An 11,230-nucleotide genomic window follows, 5' to 3' on the forward strand; every position below is an offset into this window, starting at 1 on the left:
TACATTCTCCTTATTTCAGTCACTAAGTCCTCTTCTCAGAATTTGAATTTCGTGTATCTGAATCTCGGTTTCACTGCTGCTTGTCGAAAATCCGAATGGTCAATAGGAGGCCTTATACCACAAAAGCAGTGAAAAAAATAAGAAGTAAACAATATGAAGATCTCTAAGTTTTATGTGGAAAAGAAGAAGATTTTTTGGTACCTTGCCCGGCAATGTATGACAATGTGTGAAAATGTTTGACTTGAATTAATATGCTATATTTCACTATAGACAAGAGATATTTTTTGACAATATGAAAGGAAATAATATTATTTGCTTGTTTTGAAAATCTCACATTTGAAAGAGTGTCATATCAAAAGTTTTTGTAGGTGCCCTAAGTGCCCACTCTCACCATTTGAACTTCAAAACCTATAACTTTTTCATTAAACGTCGGATTTAGGAAAACATTTAGACTCACACAAAGCTTGTTGTAATGTCCATCTAGAGTAAAATTCAGAAAAAACTGTCATAAATTGACACCATAGGAACCTGCCCAAACCTTCAAGAGTCTCCCGAGGGGACTCTTGGAAATTTAGGGGTTAAGATCCTTAATTTTCAAAAAACAAAATTCAAATTAGCAAGTTTTGAACCCCTTCTACTTGCAAGTCTATTTTGAGAATGTTACACACTTTTGTTTCATTTGAAATTTGGAAAAATCATAGCTTATATGGTCTAAATTTTTATATGCTAATAATCTCCTCAAAAGAAAAGATGCAAGAGATATTTTTTTTAAGAGGAAACAAAGTGTGCTAATCATGTTTCATATGGTCCAAAAATCACTATGTTTTTCACTTGAAACACTATGATCTTTTAATGCTTACGGTGAAAAATTTGAAAAAAAAGACTACATGTTCTTGAAAATTAATACTCCAATTTAAGATATTATGGTTAAAAATAGAAATTGAAGTTGTTCTTTTCCTTCCCCTCTCTTTGCACTAGAATATGCAGTTTTGAGGTGTTTCTTTGTAAGAAATTCTCAAAGAAATTTAGGGGTTAAATAGATTAATATATATTTAGATAGGAATTGATATTTTTAAATTATAATTTATAGGACATGAATTTTATATTTAAAAAATGTATAAGAAACACCCATTGTGTCATAAAAGTACAATATGGATGTAGGATATACATCTTTATTCTAAAATATCAATGTATCAAATAAAAAGCAATGTATTGGCTAGATATATAGAACAATCATATTGATTTTAATGATGACCTTGTTTATCAAAAAGCATTCGTGAACCAATGGGATGAAAGCACGATATGGTTACCCCTGTTAAAATGGTGGGATCTAAAAAAAATCCTTGTTTTGTACAGAACCAATATTAGAAAATTACAAAAATGAGATGATACTCTTAATACATACAACATGGCTGAAGTTGCATACATGGTATTAAAGGCGAAATGTGAAGTATACATAAATTGAATTACATGTAGTCATTCTGTAGAAGTCATGACTTTTTAGTACCCACATCGTGCTTTCATCCAATATGATATACACATTGAATTACTTTAAGCATACAATACAAATGACTACTGTCCAACACGATACACTCCGGCCCGTCTAAGCTCTCATCCGACGCCTTCGATAAGCATGCTATCACACAATCTCATCTAGATTCTACACTAGTGACAGAGCAGAGAAAAGACAAGACTCATTGAATAGAGTTTGGGACTTAACTACAAGGCGATTCTTTCCGAAAGAAGAGATGGAAGTGTAACGAATGCTTCTTGTAAATCCTGTGCTTGACTTGATGTCAAGTACGACCTCAAGTGCTAGAAGTTATACGCAAACAGCTTCCAAAGAAGTTGATCGTAGTTCATCTCCTCTTGGTCGATTCTTGATCGATTGAACATGCAGTAATGAATAGGGGTCGCCAGGCGAACTTCAGGCTGTCGGCGACGGCGATCAAGTGCGGGGCGACGTTGTCAAAGGTGCAATCACCACATGATCAATGAATTGCTATTAGACTGCTATGGTTGATCCAGTACATCGTGAAATAGTATCAAATTTCACGTACTAGCACTGGAACGACTCGTCAAGTTGACAGGCTGCGCCAGTGAGAACAGATGGGCAGGACATGCGGATGCAAATTCGATACCACCGTGATGGTACTCGTAGTCCGACTTTTTCCTTCGCTTTCCAAGAATGATCACATAAACAAGTCTTTCTTTTGAGACAACTGCAGTATCCATGCAAGTTGGTAGCCATTGTACAGAGGCGTCAAAATATAAGACTGTTGTTTGGATTGGCGTTGAACATCCGTTCTGGTGTTGACGACCCGCTTGAGCGGGGAGGAGGATTCGCAAATCTGATACATGTTGGGACATGAGTGATTCGAGGATATGCTGGTGTTTTTGGGTCGATAAGGAGCACGCGACCAGCAACTCTTTGCCAATGAGGTTCGGACATCGGCATACCAAGAAACCGATGCACGTAGTCAGAAAACTTGGCTTCCCAAGCTCCGGCTTCCTCATAGTCCCCTACATCGCAATATAAATTGTGCAATAATTCACACAACGAAACCTTGGCACGGTCCTCGTCATCCATGCCTAATTGAGGTGGTAGAACCAGAAACTGATTTGGGAAGTTTCTTGTTGCCATCTTCCTAAGCATATCCGACTTATCCACCATCCCCTCCTCAATAAGGGCCCAACTCCATTCCCACGCAGCCATCCTCACCTGCAACTCCACGGCTACATAGGCTGCCTTTGTAACGCCAGGAACAAAACCCCCGAGCCAAGGGCCAGAGACAATACCATCCATAACCAGTTGAATGATTCGCAATAACCTACGGAATTCAAAGTTTAAACCAGTCATCAGAAGGTATGTCAAAACACAAAGATTGCATAAGGCGTTGCGAGGTACAACAGAATTCTTGATCACTAAATGGTACTAAAAATCGACAGCCTGTCTTGGTAGCTCAAGGCATTTCTTCCCTTTCGTCGACAATTGACCACTAAACCATGTTTGGGAAGACTGCCAACAACCTACTTAATAGTGACGCTATAACAGGGAAATTGATTGACACAAAACAAGTGCTGCCATGGACAACACTGCAATGCTTGACAAGGAACAAGTAAAGAATGACCTGCGCAAGCGAGAAAACAGTACTCACCAGATAGAATGCTCGTAGTCCTTGAGCTGTGTGTGGTAGGTCAGTGCGTAAGGGAGTGCAGCCCATATAAATAGTGTTTGATAGGCATGCCGCAAATAGCTGCCAGGCGGAGGCAAGTCACAGCGAGAGACAAGTGCTTCTAGAAAATTTCGATAACAGAAAAAAGCTCCATGCCAAAAATTATATGACTCCGCTTGGAGTCCCATAGTTGCAGAATCCCGTAATTTTTCTAGCTGTATACCAGAATTTTCTAGCTGTATACCAAAATCCTCTGGCAGCACACGGGCTGAAGCTGCAGCAACGAAAGTGCCACTAACTATTGTTTGCACATGGGCAAACGCTTCATGAAGTAATGTGTCACCAATTCTTGTTTGACCAGTTGGGATGTCGAAGTAAAAATCTGTTATATGTACCTGTGAACTCGAAGTGGAGCTCGCCTTGCTTGTAACAGTAAATATGTTTTCAATCATACGGACAGAATCTGGGAAATCATCCATGCAGCTCATACACTCCGACACCTCCTGCATAAACCTCGTGAATTCAAATCCATTACTTCGCGCATACGTTGCACTACAGACTGAGAATGCAGTCGTTTCATAATCTGCCTTATTGAACCTACCCGAATGCGCGGCCGGCTCGGAATCCTGGAGACCCTGGTGGAGAGCCAGGTGCCTCCGGCATTGCCACCAGGCGTTATCCACATGCAACACTCTTCTCAGGTGCACGTTGTCCATGTCCGCATCACTGATCCTCTGCTTCAACTTGAGGAGCTCGTGGGAAGCGGCCGAGAAATTATCCATGTCGCATAGCAGAAAAGCATCGCTTAATGTAATTTCCACTTCAGCATCCACCGATAACTCATTGCACTCCACCCATTTTCGCAGTTCGGATCGCCATTTCATTGCCGTTTCGTACTGCCCAAACTTGCGGTGTTGGTTGCCAAGCAGGTGACACAGAGTTGCCTCCGCAGGAATTTCATCATGTAGATACCAGCGGGGCCGAAAGTCCCGAACAGCACGCTCCGCGAGAATCTGCGCCAGCCCCTCTTGGCCGCGTCCTTTGAGCATGTAGCTCGTCTCCCAATCAATAACTCTGATGTGTTGGTCTATGCTTGCATAAGCATTCATTGGGAGTCGTTCACTCATCACACCGTTCCGCGATGCTCGTAGATGTCCAAAAACGTTTACAGCCAAGTCGTAATTTCCGAGCCTGATTTGATTGTGCAAAGCCAACGGTATGGCTGCCCAGGCTTCTACCCACACGTAATCCGCATAAAGGCGAAACGACTTTGTCCCAAACTCATCATACCCGACTCTGCCAAGAACTTCTATAAATTTTCTGTACTCTTGGAACGAGGATTCCCAATCTCTTTCCACCTCTGCTTTAAGGGCGTTCGCAGCATGAGTTTGCAGTTCGGCACACTCGGTATCCAGGCTGGAATGCATCTGATTTACACGCTCCACCAGTCGTTCTATAGATGGTTGTTCCATGCAACCTACATGATAGTCTACACAGTAGGTTCTGCTCTTTGGATCGTCGGACTCATCCCTCAACCAAATTTCCCTGAAATCCCAAGATCCCGTCTCGGGTACAGATTCCTCGAACGCCATCCCAAGCGACAGTCCTCCAGACAAATTGCTAACGGGAATTCAAAGCACTCACCAAACTGGTCGTACACCTGGGTACCCTAATCTAAGGAAATAATACAAATTCTCTAACGGCTACTTGTAGAGTGAAAAATAAGTTTGACATTAAATGACTCGGAAAAAGTTTGGCAACAGCGCTTCCATGAAAGCAATCAACTTCACCATGGCACATCGTAAGCTTACATGTGGAGCACTTCTAAGACAAAAGCAGGTGACACAACTGGAACCCAATCGGTATTGTCCTGGAGCTTGAAAGAATCCTCTCATCCAATACTAACTGGTCTCCTCGGCTGCTGTCTGAAGAGAGGGAAACAACATGCTCGTATGGTCAAATTCAACCCATGAAGCCTCCAGGATCACAACACTCCGCTCAGAATGGATCATCAAATAAGCATCGTGAGTACCGCATGCGAGTCCCGGCACAGAGGTTCAAGTGTCATGAGAAACAACTGATATCCCCCCAACATGTGAGCACAGAAACATTCCACAATACTTACAGAGAATACTTCACTGCGTGCACGCTAAACGCAACGCACTGTCCAACACGGCGAGCAAGGACAGAAATTGATGTAGCTCAATGGGAGTTGAAGCCGAAGTGGAAGGAATCCTTATTAATAGAAAAACCACTCAGGCACCAAGCACCTCCGATACTTGGTCAGGACTAGATCTTTAGTGAGTTGGAATATTCGAACTTGACTGCACTACCTTGCGAACACTTGTGCAATCGAGGTCGCATGTCTCCCTGTGTCTCTAGTCTGCCAGGCTTATGTCAGCTTCAGGAGGTTCATTCCGATCGATTTGGAGGCTGTGAATCTCCCCTGCATCTGCATCTGTTTGGTATACAGCGCAGATGGTTCCCTGCTTATCCCTAGGGATGCTTATAAGAAAAATCAAGAGACAAAGGACAAAACCTCGTGAATCCGTAAAATCCTATTTCGTTACTCTCCAAGAATAAGAGATAGTTCAAAACCCTGCAACCTAAGAGTCTAGATGTCCCACCTAAAGCGCCACCCACCCTCTGCGCAGTAATCCCATGACGGTAGAGGGCGATACTGTACAAGCAATTTAATTCCTTGCTCGCATGCATACAATTCAACATCGACAACTTAGTTCCCAACACACTCTAAAAACCTTTGTCGCTCTCCGAGACCCCGAATCATCATCCTGACCCCGAGGGTTCTTCTAAGCTCCCAGGTTCCGTTCCGCAGTCCCTCGCCGCCGATCACAGGAAGAATGATCCGACGGACCAGATACCCCTCTCGGGGCGTTCCCAAACGTGCAACTCATCGGGAACAGAGGTCGCTCGTCAGCCCGCGGCGATCTGTCCGAGAGAAACATTTTAGCCCTACCTCGGGCGACTCTTTTCGCTTGTCGTCTCCCACCCCCCGCGTTCCCGACGCCATGCCTTCCAAGTTGGACCGGGAGGTTCTTGGAAGAGGTAGGGGTGGAGATGCGTAAGAAGCAGAAAAGCAGAGAGGAGGAAAGCCGTGATGCAGAGTAGCAGAGACTTCGCAGATCTGCTTTATCTCGTTGCACTTTGTCTGCTTTTGCCGCCAACGTTGTGGGAGGCATGCTACTGAGGGAAGTTTTTTCAGAGATTGTGGCTCATGTTGTAGTTCGAACTCGCTAGGGCAAGAAAGCGGGGCCGTGAAAGTAATGGCTTACAACAAAGATTTAGGGCGCAAGCTTATAGATGTGTTTTCGGATACTGTGAGAGCCGAACGGCCTAATCGCGATAGCGGATGGAATCAGTTGAATCCAGATGAAGGCTATGGGTGAGTACTGTTCTAGTTTGCTCCTCAACCAATGTTTAGCTTTGTCCATTTGCAATTGAATCACAATTTCGTTAAGTTCAGAGGCTTATTCTAATACCGCTTACATTCGATCTGTTTGCAGGAACTCGGAGCTTCAACGCAAGCACAAGATATTCTTGAGTCATAGTGGGTCGCAGAAGAACTTCGTGGAGGATTTGTGTGTTCAATTGGAGAACGTCAATCGCTTCCCATTCTTTGATCAACGCATCGACAGCTTACCATTGGGTGAGAGGTTTCCAGATGCCATCTTTCGAGCTGCGAAACAGTGTCAGGTGGCAGTAGCAGTCTTGTCTGAGGAATTTTTTACGTCAAAGTGGCCTATGCTCGAGCTGGTTGCTTTCATGGAGGAACAGAAATTAGGTGTAAACAAAGGGTTGAAGATATTGCCTCTCTTTTTCAAGATATCTCTAACTGAATTGAAGGATTCAACAAGGCGGAACAAGTGGTTCTCGTTGTGGGAAGGCTGGGCACGAGCGGATGGAAGGATCAAGATTGACAGATGGAAGTATGCGTTGGAGGAGTTGCCAAAATTCAATGGTATTGGATATGTCGAGCAGGGAGAAGGAGACTCATCGTATCGAAACAAAGTTGCAGAAGCTTTGTGCGAATTGGTTCAGCCTGATGTAAGGTGGGGCAATGCAGGAGACGTTCAAGGGAGGTTGCGAATTTGTCGGGTAGGAAGGACGCTAAAATGTCATTGTTTACTACTCTCTTGTGTCTTAGAAATGCCTTCGGTACTTGGAGGCCTTGGCCTTAGCCGGCGATGTTATTTGATAGTTTGGATATTTGTTATGCAATGGTGATAACTGTTCAGCCTGTCGTGACCAACGGAGAATACTTGCAAAAGTTGAGAAGACCTGTCCATCCCGTAGATATGGGGGCCGCGTGGTGGGCTTGTATGGTGCGGGCGGAATCGGCAAAACAACCTTCTGTAAGGAACTACTCGATGAGCTAGAGACGAAATTCCATGGCAAGGTGTGCCATGTGGAAATTGGCAGCCACACACAAGAAGAGTTTTTGCAGCTCCTCATAAGATGCCTTACAGAGACAGATTCTAGGCGGGGGTTTGAGAACTGAGACCATGGCCAGGTAGTTCCTACTCTACTAGTTCAAAGTAGGAGTTTGTTTTTGGGAGTTGCCTTGTCTCGTTGGTAATGAACAATGGATATTGAATGTTACTTGACTCAAAGAGAGGGTGGTTATAAAGTATATAATGCTTCAGATACATGTGGTAAACATTTGAGTACTTTGCCGTAGTCTAGACAAGTGGGTTATTGATTTCCTAGAAGGTAAACGTGTACCCGATTGTGTAACTGCAAAGTCCTGCAGAAATGCAAGCTTGAGTGTTTGAAGATGGTTCTAGGGCCTGGATTCTCATGTTGGTTAACTGCCCTCACTTATATTGCCCTCACGTTATATCTGACATATGGATATGGGCAATGCAGTGCCAAAATTACCTGCAGAAGGAAGTGAGGAGGAAGGAAACATTTTTGGCTATAGATAACGTGTCACCTGAAACAGCTACGCAAGCAAGTGTATACCTTGATTTTGGGTTTCATGAGAACAGTGTGGTTCTCGTGACAGCACGTACTCGCAGCATACTTACATCACACCTTCAGATTGATGAAAGAGACTGTATGGAGATGCCAGATCTTGAGAAAAACGAGGCAACGAGGCTGTTTCTCAAGCGTGTGGGACTTGGTGACGATTCTGTTTGGATTAAGGACCATGACAACATTGTCCAAAAATGTGTTGAAGAGTGTCTTTATAGCAAGGGTGATGACGCTGATCATCACTATCATCCACTATCGCTACTGGTTTTGGGTGGGCAACTGCGAAGCGTCGACCCGTCAAAATGGCAGGAGATCTTAGCAGAAGAACCCGACATTAAATTCAATCTATCCGGGGAAATGCCACACCCTGTCTTCAGCATTTTTGAAAGAAGCTATTACAGCTTGCGTAGAGCCGAACAGCTTCTATTTATGGATGTAGCTCTCTTTACACCTGAAAGATATCTCACGCTTGGGATACCTGGGAGCATCTTCACGTGGCTAAGCATGCTCCATAACTTGAGTGAGACTCAGGTTATCACACGGGTAAGGCTTTTTGTAGATACTTTGTGCAATGATTATAATTTCTATTTGTTGTGATTGATAATGGTTAGAACTGTGTTGACTGTGTTCTTTCGCTGTTGCAAGTCATGGCTTCAATAAGTTATTTACACTCCTGTCACCAGGTAGTAGATGAATCTGTGGCAAGTGCTGTTTATATGTGTTGACTTGTGCTGTTTGTTTTTGGCACCAGTTGAAGCTTTTGAACACAAGAGGGATGTTGGAGGACTTGGGTGATGGCTCTTGCAGTATTCGCATGCACGATTTATTCCGAGAGTTTGCGAAATGGAAAGCGAAAGCAATGAACCTTGATACTCAAGAATGTTTGTACGTGACAGACAATATCACTGAGCTTCGGAAAGAAAGAGCCGGAAACTGCTGTCAAGAGTTGGCGAGGATTGCTTTAAAGCTGGGCTATGATTTGAGAAGTTTTGCTGGAATTCAATGGAAGTATTTCTCGAATGTTGTTGTTTTGAAGCTTTTCGAGTGCGACCTCGGCGATGAAGTCTTGGACTTGAAATGGCTGAAGCTTCTAAAATCTTTGGATGTTAATGGCTGTGAAGGCCTCACCCAACTTCCTGGGCTGCAAGAGCTGAAAGACTTGACTTATTTGAGACTGGTTTCTGTTGAAATAGACATTGAAACTCTGAATCAACTACCTGTCTCACTCAAGTACCTACACTTGCAAGATCTTCGGAATCTACCAAACCTTGACCACTGTACCAATCTGCTCGAGCTCACAGTAGAGGAATGTCGATCAGAATATCCAGATTTAAGCAAGCTAAGTTTGATACAAAAGATATACTTCTCCGGCCCTTTTTGCAAAGCACCCACTGTCAGGGGTTTGAGCTCACGTTTGTCTAATTTACAATCTCTAAGGGTTGTTGCATACCACTTGGGACCTTTGAGGTGCCTAGAAGGTCTCGGTGAGTTGATTGGCTTGCAGGAGCTTCAACTTCTTCATGTTGATTCCACGGAACTTCCTGACTTCCATAGGTTTACCAACCTGAAGAAGATGGAGGTATTGGGTGACAATCTCACAAGGTTGTCAGGTCTTGGAAGCCTTCCCAAGTTAGAACAGATCATCCTCAAGGGTTGCCGCAATCTGAGGAGCTTGGAAAGGCTTGAGCAGCTACCCAGATTGCAACTTCTCCATGTTGGAGGATGTCGCAATTTGGCATCTCTAGAGGTTTACAATTGTGTAAACTTAACCATTTGTCTCGGGTTAAGTGACCTGACTGCCCTGAAGGAATTACATCTATCTAATGTGGGTGTTAGCGATGTCCCGGACTTAAAGGAACTCTATCTACGCAATGTTGGTGTTCCGTTACATCTGGTGAAACCCCGAGTTCGATCGAACTTTTCCAGTCTGAAGATTCTCAATCTGCAAGGGTGCACTGAACTGAAGAGTCTGGAGGAAATGGGGCCTTTACCTGCATTGCTACAACTTGATATTTCATACTGCAGCAAATTAATGGATCTGCCAGACTTGAGCAAATCCCGTAAGCTTGAACTGCTTGATTTCTCCCACTCTGCAGTGGAATGGATACTCCGATACGAAGATGTGTACACATTGGCTTCCTTGCCTCTACTAAAGCCAGTGACCATTATGAAGAAGGAATATTCAGCTGAGGCTAATCAGAAAAGGAAGCAAAAAATGCTTTCTGTTGGCACTAGAGAAGTGTAGCTCAATGGGAGTTGACCTGTTCATCCCGTAGATATGGGTGCCGCGTATGGGGTCGTGCTCTCGAGGATTGGGTGTTAAGGTGTTGCAAACGTTGGACATGAGCGAAGCAGAGGGAGTGAAGCATGGGCGAGAGGAAGCGGGGGAAGAGCTGCAGAGGGGATTATGTGGGGAGGGGGGGGGGAGGGTGGCGATGGGGAAAAGTCTTGCGGAACGGCGTAGTCTGCAAAAGAGGAGATCCAGCTGGCCCCGATCTCCCGCCCAGCCATGAGGAATGGCGCAGACCTGCTTCGCCCAACACGCACGCACGCTTCCCTTCCCTGCCCTCCCCGCCCCACGTTCGGCACGTTTTCCTGTCCATTCCTCTACCTGAGAAACCCAACTCCTTGCTCTCTCCGGATCGCAACCGGCAACACTATTTAACCCAGTCCCATCATTTGATGCCTGGGGGACTAATCCTCGATTAAGCCTCTTGCGACTCCATCGATTAGGGTCGCAGGAACGCCGTCCTTGTGCCGGAAATAGGTGCACCATGTCATGCCAAGTTGAATTCGCGGAGGAGGACGGGGAGACTACATACACATTATAACACTGACAAAGAAGCGAAGCAAACAGACCACGACTATCGCATAGTCGGACAATTCGATGGCCCTGCTGCAGCGAAATCTCGACCCACAAACCACGGGACGAAATCGAAATCCACCAAAATCCACCACCGCATTCTTGTCATCGAGGCCGCCGCTGCCGGTGGGGAGTTGCAGTGCTTAAATAATATGTGAAAGCTTGCTATTGATTAATTGCAACATACATTAAGAAA

The 11,230-nt window shown here is 44.5% G+C and overlaps 3 protein-coding genes across 3 annotated transcripts; 2 read left to right on the forward strand and 1 right to left on the reverse strand.

The window, feature by feature from the left end:
• Nucleotides 1–1,432: 1,432 nt before the first annotated feature.
• LOC112291650 (uncharacterized) lies at nucleotides 1,433–5,970 on the reverse strand. The gene is made up of 3 exons (XM_024539381.3): nucleotides 5,302–5,970; nucleotides 3,159–5,101; nucleotides 1,433–2,831 (listed from the first exon to the last, which is right to left on the reverse strand). The coding sequence occupies exons 2-3, from the start codon at nucleotides 4,766–4,768 to the stop codon at nucleotides 2,264–2,266; spliced, it is 2,178 nt and encodes a 725-aa protein (XP_024395149.1). The 5' UTR covers nucleotides 4,769–5,101; nucleotides 5,302–5,970; the 3' UTR covers nucleotides 1,433–2,263.
• A 202-nt stretch (nucleotides 5,971–6,172) lies between these two features.
• LOC112291652 (toll/interleukin-1 receptor-like protein) lies at nucleotides 6,173–7,422 on the forward strand. Its single transcript, XM_024539384.3, has 2 exons — nucleotides 6,173–6,579; nucleotides 6,701–7,422. The coding sequence occupies exons 1-2, from the start codon at nucleotides 6,461–6,463 to the stop codon at nucleotides 7,419–7,421; spliced, it is 840 nt and encodes a 279-aa protein (XP_024395152.2). The 5' UTR covers nucleotides 6,173–6,460; the 3' UTR covers nucleotide 7,422.
• Nucleotides 7,423–7,570: 148 nt separating this feature from the next.
• Nucleotides 7,571–11,230, forward strand: LOC112291651 (disease resistance protein UNI-like). The gene is made up of 3 exons (XM_024539382.3): nucleotides 7,571–7,707; nucleotides 8,064–8,714; nucleotides 8,923–11,230. The coding sequence occupies exons 2-3, from the start codon at nucleotides 8,256–8,258 to the stop codon at nucleotides 10,414–10,416; spliced, it is 1,953 nt and encodes a 650-aa protein (XP_024395150.1). The 5' UTR covers nucleotides 7,571–7,707; nucleotides 8,064–8,255; the 3' UTR covers nucleotides 10,417–11,230.

The sequence above is a fragment of the Physcomitrium patens genome, chromosome 14 (genome assembly GCF_059467195.1).
Source record: "Physcomitrium patens ecotype Gransden chromosome 14, ASM5946719v1, whole genome shotgun sequence".
NCBI lineage: Eukaryota > Viridiplantae > Streptophyta > Bryopsida > Funariales > Funariaceae > Physcomitrium > Physcomitrium patens.